General features: G+C 41.6%; 1 protein-coding gene across 1 annotated transcript; it reads left to right on the top strand.

Annotated features, from left to right (window-relative positions):
- The first annotated feature begins 3,757 nt into the window (after positions 1–3,757).
- On the top strand, positions 3,758–16,050 carry LOC144684251 (uncharacterized). Its single transcript, XM_078547889.1, has 3 exons — positions 3,758–4,010; positions 5,226–5,304; positions 14,876–16,050. Exons 1-3 carry the CDS (start codon positions 3,910–3,912, stop codon positions 15,203–15,205), a joined length of 510 nt encoding a protein of 169 aa, XP_078404015.1. The 5' UTR covers positions 3,758–3,909; the 3' UTR covers positions 15,206–16,050.
- Positions 16,051–16,651: the final 601 nt, after the last annotated feature.

Raw genomic sequence — 16,651 nt, forward strand, 5'->3', positions numbered from 1 at the left:
TGTTTTGTAATGTTCTAAAACAGAACAGGGAAGAAACGCAGTAAAAATCCAGGAATGAATGAGCTGGCATAATAATTACTTTGGAGTCTCTTCTTTCTTGTTCATCCTTTGAGGAGAAGATGACCATGTACATCATAAGATGATGAACATAACTAGCGCTTGAATTGGATTATAGTGAGGGAGCAGGACGTATCATTAGCCTCATTTTTTCATCCTGTCCTATCTTGGTCCAGTAATGCGACGAGTCTAGATGGCTGGAGATTGATCCAGGTGCAGTGGTGACCAAAACATCTTCTGTGTCTTGTCAAGCTCTATGCTGATCAACCTTCAAGACCATTGGACCTTCGATTAGTCTCATCCGCCCAGTCTGTTGGAATCATATTCGCATGCCCGTGTAGCCAAATCCCTAAGTCGCCAAGGGTAGCAGACCTGACAGCTACCCTCACCTTGTTTGGCCCACCTGTCAAAGTGGTTTACTGGGTGTGGCCACTGTCGTATGCTACAGTGAGCTAAAGTGAGAGTTGGTGAAGGTGAGGACTAATACAGTATGAGTCACTCCAAAGAGTGTGGCGAGCCTGCCTATGAGAGGTGCTACCCTCCCCTTACACCCCAACTTTGGAAACTAGAAGTATTGTGAACTGTAAGGAGGATAATGATCAGGCATCAACATGGACAGGCTGGTGGAATAGGCAAGCAATGGCAGATGAAATTTAATGTAGAGACATGTGAAGTGATTCATTTTTATAGAAAGAACAGGAAAATGTAAAGTAAAGAGTATAATTCTAAAGTGGGTGCAGGAGCAGAGGAACCCAGTGGTATATGAGCACAGATCATTGAAGGTGGCAAGGCCGATTGACAAAGTTGTTTAAAAAGCACACAGGATCCTGGGCTTTATAAATGGAGGCTCAAAATGAAAAACAAAGTGTAATGAACCCCATAGAGACTGATAGCCTTTGGAGAGATATTTGAATTTCCAGTGACTGACTGGAAGAATCGCAGAACAAAATTTCAAGTTTTAAGACTTTTACTGTAACAGACAAACTAAAAGCAATGTTAACTAAACACTATTTTAGTAGCTAACTTACACTCCAAACTACAGAAAAGTTTCCTCATTTAACATTTAAAATGACCAAAAAACTCCTTCCATGGCTTGACTTTACTCTGACCCTGAAGCGGACACTTCATTCTGCAGGAACCAGTCCAAAGTTATTCACAGCTCCTGATGGCTCATTTCCTTTTTCCTTTTCCATCTGGGTAACTTCTAATCCCCGAACAAACTTTCACAGTGTGGATTACCATGGAGATTCCTTCCACTAGCCAAACCCAGGTGAATCTTCCAGAGAACACTGATTTAAGGTGAATGGCAAAAGAACCAATGGTGGCATGAAGAAAAATAACATTTATATGCTGCAAGTGGTTAGGATCTGGAATGTACTGCCTGAGAGTTTGGTGAAGGCATGTTCAATCGTGGCTTTTAAAAGGTAATTGGATAAGCACCTGAAGAGCAAAGAAAATGTTTCAGGGCAGAGGAGTGGAATTAGCTCTTGCAATGAGCTGGTCAGAACACAACTGGTCAATTGGCCTCGTTCTGTGTGTAGCTATTCTATGACTTTGAAAATGTCTAGAGTTGGATTTTCAGTAAAATGCTCTTTCTGTAATAGAGCTCTTCTGGCTCTATTGTGTCGCACAGTGAGCACCTCAAGGCTTCTTCTTGTAAACACACACAGTGACAGGAGAATAGTGCAGTGTTTTGGTGCAGCTCTGCAGAAGCAGCATTGTTGCTAAGGAAGAGGATTATTGAATCTGCCAACCGAATTAATTGCCAGCCCAGAATGTAAGCTTCCCTGGCCTTCTTACAGAGACCGTTCTTCAGGAACGACGGTAAAAGTTTCCAATTTTACCCGATAGCCAACCCTCGATATCTTTCTGGGTGTTAAGGCAGGTGGTTGATTAATTATTAATTATCCCTTACTCATAATTTATCTAAGCGAGGTGAAGTTCGACGATACACAATAGGAAAATACAGGTAGGAAAATTCAATGGGAACACGTCTCTGTTCAGGATGAGTTTAAGTTAAAAGTTAGACAGCAGTATGAGTGTGTCTCAGTTCATCACTCTGAACACCGTTGTCGCTTTTATCGAAGAGGCGATTGCAACAAATTCTGAAGTAAAGATGTATTTGTTCTTATGAAGTCACCTTTCCTTTTTCACACTGAGTAACGCCTTGCATTGCTCAGTGTGCTACATAACGTACGCCTACAAACCCAGAGGCATTGCATTGAAGAGTTAGCAGTTTAGAAATTCTGATCCTTGAATACCTGCTCATCGTGCACAGAACATGTTATTCTCAGCTGTTATTATAGATACTGTCCTTTCATTACAAGCTCCAAGCTCCCTCTTGGAGTCTATCGGTTATCAACAAGGAAGGAAAATCGCAGCTTTCCCCTGCGTCTGCCTACAGAGGTAGGTATACCTTCAGGTCGGTCATGTAACTTCAAGCTTTTTTGTTTTAAGCTCACTCAATACTGATATGTTCCGGGCCGCTCAACTATTTGAAATTGGAAAACTTTAACTTATTACTTAGCGCCGTTTTTCCTCAGTTCACCCTTCGTCTAAAATAATGGATTTGGCACATAACGTTTGATAAAGAAAACAATTGAAAAGCGAAGCTGATGCCGCGGTGATAGGATTATTATTCATTCATGAGAGGAAACAACTGCGGATACATATTTTAAAGCGTTTTAGGAACTATAGCCTGGAGCTATGAATAGTGATGGTAGAGGCTCCAATTTTCTTTCCATCACATGACTGAACAGGAGTCTTTCCCACTCTTACCACCTGTCATCAAAAGGATTTACAATTGACTCTCAGCCTGTTGTGAGCAGGCCTTCCTTGGCCATCAGGAGTGGGACTTAAACCTAGAGTTTCTGGTTCAGGTAGGGGCGCTACCCACAGCACCTTAATGTTTCTGTGATCGATTTAATGGGGGTTGGAACTAGACCATGCGGATAGTTCCTGAAGAGCATTGTTCAGGTACAATGAGCTAAACAATGAGCAAAATTGCAAAATTGTGTGAGACTATTGTCTCCAGGGAATCTCTGTCCATTGTATCTTGTCTCCAAAATGTTGTGTTTAGAGTTAATGCAAGGCTGAAATTGCACCAACCTTAATCTTCTAGAGTAAAGGCATCATAAGAGGTAGTTGATATCAGCAGAGAGAGCAAAACATGCTCCACTACATGGTTGGTGCAATTTCCACATTGTATCTAAACTGCTTCACATTCAGGTATTTATTGAATACCAAGGAAGTTATGCTGAACCTTTATAAATTTCTGCTTACGCCACTACTAGCAGTGACCAGTTCTGGTCACCACACTTGAGGAAAGATGTGAGGGTCCTTGAGAGAGTGCAGAGGGGATTTACCACAATGGTTCCGGGTATGAGGGATTTTCACTACAAAGTTAGGTTGAAGCATCTGGGATTGTTCTCCTTGGAGCAAAGGAGATTGAGAGGAGATTTGATAGTGGCATACAAGATTTTGACAGGTTTAAATAAAGTAGACAAATAATAGCTGTTCCCATTAGCTGATGGTACATGAACTAGGGTTACACATTTAAGGTTTTGGACCAGAGGTACAAGGGAGATGTGAAGAACTTTTTTACATAGTGAGTGGTAATGTTCTGGAACTTGCTGCCTGTGAGGGTGGTGGAGATGGAGACGATGAACGATTTCAAAATGAAATCGGATGCACTCAAAAGAAATAAACTTGCAGGGTTATGGGGTTAGAGTGGGGGAATGAGATTGACTGGATTGCTCTACAGAGTGCAGGTATGAACTCAATGGGCTGAATAGCCACCTCCTGCACTGTTATGACTCTATTTACAGCATCTCTCAGACTGAGAATCCAAGCATGAAAATATCTAAGAGACCTGTTGAAACCAATTGCAGGCCTTCAGATTGGATACTTGCCATGATGTTTAGGAGCAACAAAAGACCATGCCATAACAAATTGTGAGTATTTTTTTTTACAATGCCACCAAGATGAGTTAATTGTCCCACTTAATTATACAATAAACTAAAGTGTCAGGAAGATATAATAATTTTCATAATGTTATTGGAATTTTTTGCAAAGTAGAGTAATAGTTATGTCTGTATCTATGTGTGTGTGTGTGTGGGGGGTGGTGGGGAGTGCTTAATTGAATTAAAGGTAGCTGGTCTGAAGGCTTTGATGTATCAGAAGATAAGCTAGGTTTGAAATGTTAAGTAAGTAAACACAGACATTTTAGAATTTAAGGTGTAAAGGGAACATTTGCATTTTAAAATAAACCAGACTAGCTTGAATTCAGAAGAGGGAGTGAAATGTTACATCTAGTCAGGAGAAGCTCAGAAACAGTGTATTTATTTTTCCCAAAGATTATTAGTAAAATTGATACTATAATAGATTTTATTATTAGAGAGGTTAAGTCCAAAGACATAGTGAAACAATGGGAATTTGCATTCAAAGGGGAAAATATGTATAAAGGAGCAAAGGTTGTGTATAAGGGCAGGAATTCTAAGATCTAACAGAAGTGTGAAAAGCCTCAAGCTGCTGCCTACGAGGAACTGAAGCTAATAAAACTCACTTTGAATTCCACTGTTCAGGGTATTGTGTGTTACTTTGCCTAGGTCTTTTAAAAACCTATGTGCCTCACTGTGGCCTTAACCCAAGGTGTAACTGGGGTTTAGATTAATTAAGTAATTTAGAAGTTATCATAGTAGTAATTTGTAGATCTATGTATGTGCTTAAAATCATTTCTGCTATTAATAAAGATTTAATTTAGTTTTGTAAGAAACCTATAAGACTTGGTGGCCTTCTTTTCACCTGAATTCAAAGCCTGCATCTCAAAATAAGTACAAATTGCAAATAGTTGTGGCACAGCCGCTTCAAGTTTCTCTCTGGGATTTGGGCAGCTTGGCATTTATCATTTGCCTGCCATAACATAAAGTTCAAATACTATGATTCCCAACCTGAGTGAAGAGGCTTGTATAGTCGTTGACATAATAAGGCAAAACTAATGTTGGATGGTAAACTTACCAAAAAGACTAATATGTAAATTATTATATTTATATATGTACATATATTGTTATGATCATGCATCTTCAGAAAAGAATGGCTGAATATCTTAAACAAATATAGCTTATTATTGAGTAAAAAAACTGTAAGAAGTGTTTGTCTTTGTTGTGCAGAACTTTGGAGTCACGTTACTACCGAGCTACAAAGTATCCCACCTCCCAAGATGCAGCAACTTCATTGTGCCCACTAAAAGTGAGTCTGAAGCCCAGAGAAACATTTTTCTCTTCACATTATCAATTCTTGTCTTCTACAATCATTTCCAGAGGATCTATGAATTTAAGATTAAAGTAGATTTCAACAATTATGCTACCTAATCATATCTCCAGAGTACATGCTGTGCTTTTACCTGCAAGAATTCTTTAAACCTATACTCAGCTTAATTAATTATCTGTTTCACCTCTTTGAGGCCTTGCAAGGATAATGCTCTTAACTGAGAACTTAGAGATAATAGAGCATTAAAGTGGAATAGACACTTAAGTAAGAGTAATTAAATCAATTATCTGTCCAATTTTCCTTGGCTTGTTTTAACATGACTAATTGTGAGAATGAAACATTGCAGCACTCTGGATAAGAAAAATATTTTTTAACTCTAAAATTCAGTAACTTCAGTAAGTAAAAATTTAAGAACAAAGAAAGGGGAAGTCACTTTCTGTAATGACAATGTCCCGCTTGGAACAAATAGCTGCAGATTAATTTAAAATACAAAATTATTTTTTCTACCCAACTTACTTTGCTGCAAGCCATTTTAAATAGATGCACAGTTTGTGTGAATAAGAGGTCATTTTATTTGGCATGTTTAAGGGTGAATTTGGGAAGTCCCCAACCAGCTTGACACATCCTCCTGGCTGCAATCTCACACCTCAGGGTTTTACCACCAATTTTGCTTTGCACACCTTATACCACTTTCCATTGAAGCAGAAGAGACGTTATAAACACAGCTAAAGATTCTTTAATATTGACTTTAGTGAGTGTTGAGGCTGCCAACACTTAATTCAGAGAACTTGTGCAACCTGCAGCAACCTGATAGTAAACCTGCCAGATTCTCTAAGACTAAGAGCTGGCAGACTTGAGAGCAAATCCAGAAAGTTTAGCATGGTACATTGCTGTCAGTTGTAACCAAGTTGGGAGCATTCTCAGTTCTATTTCAGAAGTTTGTGGGTCCCACCCCAGAGCCTTGAGCACAAGATTCAGGTTGATACACCAGTACAGGTGTGGTGCTGCACTGTTGAAGGCTCTGTCTTTTGAGTGAGACATTAATCCTTGTCTGGTGCATGCAAAAGATCCTTTGAAAGAACAGCAGGACAGTTCTCCCTGGCATCCTGGGAGATGATGGCAGTAGTGGTAATGTCACTGGACTAGTAATCCCAAAGCTCAGGCTATTGGTCTGGGGACATGGGTTCAAATCCCACCATGGTAGCTGGTGGAATTTAAATACAGATGAACAATCTAGAATATAAAATTGGTCTCAGTGATGATGACCATGGCAACTAGCATTGATTGTTGTAAAAACCCATCTGTTCACTAATGCCCTTTAGGGAAGGAAATCTGCCATCCTTACCTGGTCTGGCCTGCTTTTGGCTCCAAACCCACAATGATGTGGTTGACTCATAACTTCCCTCTGAAATGGCCTAGCAAGCCACTCAGTCCAAGGGCAATTAGGGATGGACAATAAATGCTGGTCTTGCCAGTGACGCCCACATCCCATGAAAGAATAAAGAAATGATTTAACCCTGAACAAACACCATAAAATGAGTTAATCTGGTTTTATGACATTGCTGTTGGTGGAACCTTGCTGTGTGCAACTTGGCTGCTGCTTTTCCTACATTACAACAGTGACTATACTTAAAAATGCTTTATTGGCTGTAACATGTTTTGTGATGTCCTGAGATCGTGAAAGGTGTTATATAAATGTAAGTTCTTTCTTTCTCAACTGTGTGAGTTATGCATCAGGAGCACAGTGGCCTTACCACCACATTAATCTAATCTAAAATTAGTGGTTCCACCAGTTTTAGCCAAGCACTTAACATGAGACTTCAACCAGGCAATACCCTGTTTACGTTTCCTGGCTGCAACTTTAATTGTCCTGCTTAAGAGATTGCTCTGTGCTGGCATGTAACCAATAGTTGAATTGTAGACATTTAGAGAGCACTGTTAAGAATCCTCACTCTCTGAATATTTAAATTAACTTCAGGTAGGCTTCCAAAGTTTCCAGGTTCCAATGGACATGCTGAACGCTTTGTAAACTAGGTTTGACACCACACTGGATTCACAGTGCATATAGTGACAATAGAAAATGGTGTAGGACTGGCACGTTGAATGACCCTCACACCACTCAGAGTCAATCTGAGTCCTGACGCCAAGCAGAATGGACTCGAGGCAATGAATGATTTACTCCTGTTCCTATATTCCTGGCTCTGGAATTACACTGCAAGTTAAGCATTAGAGCAAAGATTTGTGAAAGTAAACATTCAATATAAAAAAAATCCTACAGGAATTTGAAACTGAGAGCATTGATCCAATTGTCCAAATTGGCATTGACCTTGCCAGGTTAACAATATGGGAAAAATATTTTATATAACTAAAGGGCTGGTTGAGCTAAGTAAATGCCCCAAAATTGGTAAAGCCAGCACATTGAACTCTGAAACAATTTTACTGCGCTGTTTTTTATATTGTTTTGAAGGTATGGCAGGGGTATCGAGGAAATGTTTATTTCGAGCCTTTACGAATTGCTAAAGTACCAACAGAAAACGCCATTGAAAAGTTGTATAAGATTTCTTCCAAGAGAACGTATGCGGTTGATGAAAGACTCCTCGCAGAATGGACCAGACAGTGGTGTACAGGGAATGAACCTTCTCAAAAATATGTATGTGTACAGCTTGCATTACAATGTTCTGAATGTAATTCCTTAATTTTTTAGCAAAGAGCCATAGGTTGATAACTAGACTACACAAGATGTCCTAAGCTAAGAATGGATGGGAACTCTTGCTGAGTTGAACTACAGGGCTCAAATATGTTTATCCAGGCAACTAAAACCAGACTACAAAATGCTCATAAATAACAACAGAAAATGCTTGAAAAACTCAGCAGATCTGACAGCATCTGTGGAGAGAGAAACAGAGTTAACGTTTTGAGTCCGCATGACTCTTCTTCAGGGCTCTCTCCACAGATGCTGTCAGACCTGCTGAGTTTTTCCAGCATTTTCTGTTTTTATTTCAGATTTCCAGCATCCACAGTATTTTGCTTTTATTTCAAAGTGCTCATGGTCTGCTAAAATGCTTGTAGTCCAATGGGTCTTTTTGAGTTCATTCTTCCCCTCTGTCTGCTAACATTCAACTGGAGCCATTATTTATAATTGCAAAGAATATCCATAGGTACTAAGCAACACCCTGTTGCATGATTCAGAACCATTGAGGTTGGAGTGGGTGTAAGTTTGATAGAAGTGGCATGATAGTTTCCAGATTAATGCACGTTAATATGCAGGATACATTGCACACCAGCTGGATGTTTACTGAATGAAAGTCTTTTCTATTTCCTGAAACTAAAGGGATTGTTATTAATGGGGCTTTCAATGCTGCACGCATTCCCTCAACTGTTTGCGACAGTATTAGAGAACTGGTGGGTGGTACTGCCCACTTCGACTGTTGCATGCAGCGAAAAATCCACGATAATAAAAACATAAGAACATAAGAAATAGGAACACTACAGCAGTAGATTCCTGGAATCACGCCTGTCAAAGTGCTGTCTAACCTCTGTAGCAAAGATCCGGTTTGGCTCTTCAAATCGGTAGGTAAAAGCTACCCTCAATTCTCTGCCTGCTGGTGGATTTTAAACAGGGTCTTTCTTTTGCTGGTCTTTCTCTCTATCTGGCCAGATTGACTCACTGAGGTTGCTCTCAATTTGTGTGTTAATACATGTTCCTTATCACAACTTGGTTTTTGTTAATAACCATAGTATCTATATCTTCTACAATGGTAGCCACAAAATATATATCCACAGAAAAGATCTGTTGCATTTTAATATCTTAAGGGAATGTTCCTAAAGGTTGTTTGCATTTTAATATCCTGACCAGATAAGCTGGCTAACTTCCAGCCCGATGTAGTTCCATGTATGTTGGCAGAAATGAAGAGGTCACCTGAACTCTCAGCTCCATTTTGTTTCAAAGCAGATTGTCCATTCTCCATTTGGCTTTTAAAAGTAATGTGTCCATTTTCTATAAATCCATGAATATAAATATGCGGGCATGATGCCCCTGATTCCCATAGACTTCAATTTTGCTTGAGCTCCTTGATGGCACACTCAGTCAAATGCTGCCAAGGGCGGTTACTCTCACCTCACTTCTTACATTCAACTCTTTTGTCCATGTTGGACCAAGGCTGTAATGAGATCAGGAGCTGAGTTGCCATCATGGATCACAAACTAAGCGTTCGTGAGCAGTTTATTGCTAAGTGCTTCTTGATAGCATGGTCAAAGACAACTTCCGTCATTTTGCTGATGATTGAGAGTAGACTGGGCAGATTTTATTGGTTCTACTTTTTATGGGTAGGAGATACCTGGGCAATTTTCCATATTGCCAGGTAGATGTCAGTGTTATAGCTATAGTAGAACAGCTCGGCTGGGGGCATAGCTAGTGCTGGATATCAAGTCTTCAGTACTACAACTAGGATGCTGTCAGGGCCCATTGCCTTTGCTGTATTCAGGGCATTTGACTGTGTCTTGATATCACATGAAGTGATTTGAATTGTCTAAAGACTAGCATCTATGATGCTGGTGACTTAGAAACAAGGTTTAGTGCAAATCTATATCATTTATTTTTGAGTCCCATCACTAGGCTTTATTTTTTTTTACCTATCCATATTTTACCAGGCATGTGATAAGTGAATAAAATGTTTGCAGTCATAGAAAACTATTCTCAGTCAAGTTATATGATTTGTGCTGTTATGGACTGAGAGACAAGATTATCATTTCATACTTGACTAAATTTTGTATTTTCTGTTTCCTCGAGGTGGTCAGTGACTTATTAATAATGAAGAGAGTCTGGCCAGCTCAGGTGGTTAGCACTTCAACACTTTCTACCAGCTGACAGCGGTGTTGACAGACATTGGGCAGGATTTTCTCCACGTTGGGGGGAAGTTGAAGTGTGGGTGCGCAGAGACGCGCCTCCAATCGGCGCCCCCAATTGGGGGCGTGCCGCCATTTTACATCTGCGGGTCAATTAATGCCCGCCCAGCGTGATGTCCACACGGAAGTGCTATGCGCTCCCTGTGCTGGCGGGGGGGAATCCCTAAACGTGCATGCACACGAAAGAGCACACTCCTCTCCCTGTGGCTAAGTGCTGCCGTTGACAGGGAGATGGGCTCTAATGTACAAATTATTAAAAATAGAAAAAAACGAATTCGCTGACATGTCTCCTCATGTGACACTGTCACATGAGTTAGGACATGTCCATAACTTTTTAAAAAAACTTTAATTAAATTTTAAAAAACCTACATGAAATCTCATCCCGCCCGTGGATGAGGTTTCATGCTTTTTCTGAAGCCCGCCGGGGCTCCTGGCCTGCCCGCCAACCTTAAGGCTGGATGGACAGGTCCATTAATTAGTTTAATGACTCTGTCAATGACCTCTATTGGCTGTTGACAGGTCGGTGGGCGCACAGCTGATTTTGCTGAGCCGCTGCCTACCTGAAAATTGAAATGGGGCGCGATGATGTTGGGAGTTCCGCCCGACGCCACCGTGCTTCATTTTATGCGTTGGTGAGTGAGCTCCGCCCCCCGCTCGCCGACGGGAAAACCCTGCCTGCTGAAAATGTCAATAGTCATCTACCTACCTCCACTCTTAAAATTCTTATCATGGCCTAGGAGAGCAAAAGAGAAAAAACGATTCAACTTCAAAAAGTAGATTTTTTTCCTGCAACCATCTCTGCAAGGAGATGCTATACTTAATGCATTATGAAACCATATGGTTAAGACATGAGTGCGCATCTGTAATTCATTGTGGAGTTCCTATTCTCTGCTAGCCCATTGGAAGAGAAGGATATATGAAATAACTACAGCACTTTTCGTGGAAAATTGGGGGACGATCACGTGGCTAAACAATGCAGCCTAGTTGCAAAGTCAAAAAAGAATGAAATCAGACAGCTCTCAAAGCATTGACCCAGCCCTCTTGACCTGCAAAATCCTCCTTACTGACATCTGAGGACTTGTGCCAAAATTTGGAAGCTGCCCCGCAGACTAACCAAGCAACAGGCATACTCAACGAATCATACCTTACAGACCATGTCCCAAACACCACCATCACCAGCCCTTGGTCCTGTCCTGTCCCATCAGCAGGATAGAACTAGCAGAGATGGTGGCACAGTGGTATACAGTCGGGAGGGAGTTGCTCTGGGAGTCCTCAACATTGTCTCTGGACCCCATGAAGTCTCATGGCATCAGGGGCCAAACATGGGCAAGGAAACCTCCTGCTTATTATTGTGTACCATGCTCCCCTCAGCTTATGGGCTGTATCTTCTGGTCAGCGAGTGGGGGCGGGGCCCGTTCGCTGACATGTTAAATGACGTAGGGTGACATCGGGCGGGCATCCCGACGTCACCCCGCACCATTCACATTTTCAGATTGGTGGGCACGCAGCCGACTTGCCTGTGCATCTGCCGACCTGTCAACGGCCTATTAAGGCCATTAAAAAAGTAATTGACATCATTAATGGACCTGCGCATCCAACCTTAAGGTTGGCGGGGAGGCCGGGAACCCTGGTGGGCTTCTGAAAAAGCATGAAACCTCATCCATGATGAGGTTTCATGAGCAATTTAAAAATTCCAGAATATTTTAAAATAAAAATTATGGACATGTCCCAACTCATGTGACAGTGTCACATGAGGGGACATGGAAGTAAAATTTTTATCTCATCTCTGTTTGATGTTTCAATTCTGAGCCAATTTCCCTGAGGTAGCACTTTGCCTCAGGGAGAACTGTGCGCTCTTTTGCATACATGCACGAAAGAGCACACTGCCGGCTCAGGGAATCCCCCCCCACCCGCACAGGCAGCGCATAGCGCTTCCTGGCAGAACCTGCCTGCCCGCACCCGCTCCTGTACATCTTCCCTGACGGGGTGAAAATGTTGCCCTATGAATCAGTATTCCACCATGTTGAACACCAATTGGAAGACCTGAGAGTTGCAAAGGCACAAAATTTTCTCTGGGTGGGGGATTTCAATGTCCACCACCAGGAATGGCTCAGTAACACTGCTATTGACTGAGCTGGCTGAGACCTGAAGGACATAGCTGCTAGATTGTGTCTGTGGCAGGTGGTGAGGGAACCAACAAGAGGGAAAAACCTACTTGAACTCATCCTCACCAACATCCATGCCCATGACAGTATTGGTAGGAGTGACCACTGCACAGCCCTGTGGAGACAAAGTCCCATTGTGCTAAATGGAATTGATTTCAAATGGATCTAGCAATTCAAAACTGAGCATTCACGATACACTGTGCACCATCAGCATCCGTGCAATTTTATTCAACCATAAGCAATAACCTCGCCCCAGCATATCCCCCACTCTACCATTGGCATCAAGCCTGGGGAACAACCCTGGTTCAATGAAGAGTACAGCAGGGCATGCAAGGAGCAGCACCTGTCATACCTAAAAATGAGGTGCCAACCTGGTGAAGCTACAACACAAGACTACTTGCATGCCAGACAGAGCTAAGTGATCCCATAACCAATGGAGCAGATCAAAACTCTGCAGTCCTGCCACATCCAGTTGTGAACGGTGGTGGACAATTATACAACTAACTGGAGGAGGAGGCTCCAAAAATATCCCCATCCTCAATGGTGGGGGAGCCCAGCAAACCAGTGCAAAAGACCAGGCTGAAATATTTGCGACCATATTTACCAGAAGTGCCAAGTGGATGATCCATCTTAGCCTCTTCCTGAGATCATGAGCATTAGCTACCAGTCCTCAGCCAATTTGATTCGCTACATGTGACATCAAGAAACGACTGAAGCAACCAGATACTGCATAAGCTATAGGCCCTGACAACTGTTCACCAATAGTACTGAAGACTTGTGCTCCAGAGCTAGCTGGGTGCTTACCCAAACTGCTCCAGTACAGCTACAACACTGGCATCTACCTGACAATGTGGAAAATTGGGAGAAGTTGGTGTAGTGGTAATGTCAGTAGACTAGTAATCCAGAGGCCCATGTTAATAACCCTGGGCATAAGGGCTCAAATCTAACCATGACCATTATTGATTGAAAGTTCCCCTCCACGTCACACAATATCCTGATTTGGAACTATATTATCGTTCCTTCAATGTTGCTGGGCAAAAACCTGGAACTCTCTCCCTAATGACACTGTGGGTGTACCTACACGACATGGACTGCAGCGGTTCAAGAAGGCAGCTCACCACCAACTGCTGACTGCCAATTAGGGATGGGCAACATGAACAAATGAAAGTGTTAAAAAAGTCTTCTGCGAATTAATTGATTACTCATGGAGTTTGAGGGAAAATTGCTAGAATTGCAGTACTGTAGTCCAAAATTTTAAGTGGATAGAATAGCAGAATATGATACCAACAAAAATTTTGTTGTCCAATGCAATAATCTTAGGCCAGAATTTTACACTCCCCTACCAGCGGGTTTTTAGGTGGGTGGGCAGAGCGTGAAATTAAAGCGATGGGATTCAATTCGAATTCTTGCCTGTCCGGACCACACAACGATTTTACGTTGGGGTGGGCAAGACCTCGGACAAGAAGTCCGGCCATGCCCAATTGAGACTCTTAAGTGGCCAATTATAGGTCACTTAAGGGTCGTTTCCCACCCAGCCTCAATTTTTAGGCTGGCAGGAGCTTCTGTGGGGGAAGCCCGAAAAAGCACCCGAGAATTACTTCTCGGAGTTGCGGGGGGTGGGGAGCTTCATAGAAGACCCTTGCTCAAGTTGGATGCAAATGCCTTAAGGTCTGGTGGCCTCTGGACCTCCCTCCCCTTCCTGCTCTCTTCCCCTGATCACCCCCTTTGCGCCCCCTCCCCCCAACCCCAGGCCTTCCCTACTCTGCCCACCCTGAGATTCCTTAAACTCCCTGGATTTAGGCCCTGATGCTTTCATGAAGTTCTTCTGTCTACTGCAGCGTTGTTGCTGCAGAGACTAGAGAGCTGCCGGCCAATCAGTTTGGCTGGCAGCTCTCTAATGTGGGACTTCCTCCCGAGTGATGGTTGGAAGTCCCACCTGCAGCCACGGAACACTCATTCGAGCATGAAATGGCTGCAGGGCACTCAGTTCAGATGGCAGAAAGTGAGAAGCCACCATCCCAAAAATTCAGGCCATAGGATTTGACATATTCATTGAACTAATGACCTTGATCACAGGTTTGAAGCCATTAATGAGTTATGAGAGTTCATTCAAATGTATAACTTTGCATAGCACTTTCTATTCATGACATTTTTCAAATAACATAAAAGGTATGCAAAAACAAAATGCTGGAAATCTGAAGTAAAAAACAGAAACTACTGGAAATACTCAGCAGCTCAGGCAGCATCTGTGGAGAGAAATTTTTGGGTACTGATGAAAGGTCATCACCCTGAAACACTAACTCTGTTTCTCTCCATAGATGTTGTCTTATTTCCAACATTCCTGTTTTTATAACATATAAGGTATAACAGAATTATGGATGTATTGAATAAACTGGTTCATAGGAAGTTCAACAGTTACTGATAATCATTTATGTATTAAGAAAATAATTGTTGTATTCATAGCCTTTTCTTGTGTTCAGAATCTTAGCAGCTCTAAACCAGTTGGTAGACCGTCTCGAATGCTTGTTAGTATGAGACAGCTTTCCATTCTGGACAAGAAAACAATCCTATCAGAAAATAATGAGAGGCTCTCTGAGGACCTTACCTGGATCTCTGGTCTGGAGTCAGTTGGCAGCCTCAGAACAGGCGACCCCAACGGTGAACTCAAGAAAAGAAGGAGCTGTTCAAAGGACAAATTCCGAAAAGGTTTAGCATCCAGGTCACTCAAGAACACAAATGTGTTACCTTTAGTAAATGGCTCAAAATACTTTGCTTGTGACCCATGTGTCTTACAAAGTAGATTGGTCTGACAGTATATTATATCCACCATAATGCATTTTGTTGAGTCAGTGGTCAAATGAACCACTTTTGCTTAAATATTCTGCACATGTGAAGTAGTATTCATTATGATTATTTAATATCGATTAACAATGTGTGGGATAGTCAAAGTTATTAAACATTGGAACATATTCCCAAAGTAACGGCTTGTCTGCCGTAATTTGTAAGATTTCAAATGGTGAGACCAGATCAATGCAGGCAGCCAGGCAATCTGAATTCAGACACTGCATTCCCAGTATGTAGAAGAATTGCATTATTTTCCACAAAACATGTTGCATAGAATATTGGATTTCTTTTACATCTGTAATGTAACCATGGTATAACAAAACGTGTACATAAATATCCATTTTATTTTGTGTTAAATAATTAATTAGTCTGAGACCAAGAAGCACTTCAGATAAAGAATGATCAAGTCTGGAGTCATTCAGAGGAAGTTAGATGCATTGATGGAAGGGGCTGGCATTAGGGGGATTATTGGTATCTATGGAAGGATGACCTGGATGCACCTACTGACCTTCCTTGTCTGCATTTGTCTTTTGTGATGGTAACCTAGAAGTTAGTATTCAAGATATTATTTCAATGATTAATGCTTTTGTATGCCATTCATCTCTCTGTTACTTTAACAGTCACTAAACCATTTATTTTATACGTGTTATCATCTCAGTTTAGAGCAGTGTCTAAGCTTATGTTCTATGGGCAAGTAATGAACTATTACAATATATAAGGGTGACACTGTTTTAACACTACTATTCTTCAACATGCATGTAATTATGTATAACTGTAATGAAAAGTCAAATAAAGCACATATATGATGCATTATATAATCCAAATATATTTTCAATGAGTGGTAACATATTACTGAGAGGCTGAAAGTCATGGCTTGGCTAATTTTAGCAACAAAGTAGACCTGGGTAAAAATTGATGGGTATAAATTACTAACAAAAACAACTTTCATTTATGTAGAGCCTTTAATGTAGTGAAATGTCCAAAGTGGCTTCACAAGGGCATCATCTAACAATATTTGACACCGAGCCATCTGAAATGATGTTAGGGCAGATGACCAAAAGTTTAGTCAAAGAGGTGGCTTTTAAGGAGACTCTTAAAGGAGAAAAGAGAGGCAGAAGAATTTACGAAAGGAATTCCAGAGCTTAGGGCCTTTATAGCTGAAAGTCTCGGCATCAATAGTGGAATGATTAAAACTAGGGTGCTTAAGAGGCCAGAATTGGAGGAGTGCAGCCTAGAGGAGATTACAGAGATGGGGAGGGGGCAAGGCTTTCAAGCTCTGTGGGTAACACCCCTGCCTGTGGGCCAGAAGTTTTGGATTCAAGTCCCACTCCAGGACTTGAATGAGCATTCATGGTGTGGCCAGACAGGTTGATAATCAATCTGCTAAACCTTCCAATAAACCCATGGCAAGT

Source organism: Cetorhinus maximus, chromosome 9, assembly GCF_964194155.1.
Source record: "Cetorhinus maximus chromosome 9, sCetMax3.hap1.1, whole genome shotgun sequence".
Taxonomy (NCBI): domain Eukaryota; kingdom Metazoa; phylum Chordata; class Chondrichthyes; order Lamniformes; family Cetorhinidae; genus Cetorhinus; species Cetorhinus maximus.

What these genes read in the sequence shown, in the direction of transcription:
- LOC144684251 (XM_078547889.1), top strand. Translation starts at nt 3,910, where the DNA reads ATGAAAATATCTAAGAGACCTGTTGAAACCAATTGCAGGCCTTCAGAT. An exon ending in AGACCATGCCATAACAAATT is followed by an intron (nt 4,011 to 5,225) that starts GTGAGTATTTTT and finishes TTTGTTGTGCAG; the next exon opens with AACTTTGGAGTCACGTTACT. An exon ending in CTTCATTGTGCCCACTAAAA is followed by an intron (nt 5,305 to 14,875) that starts GTGAGTCTGAAG and finishes TCTTGTGTTCAG; the next exon opens with AATCTTAGCAGCTCTAAACC.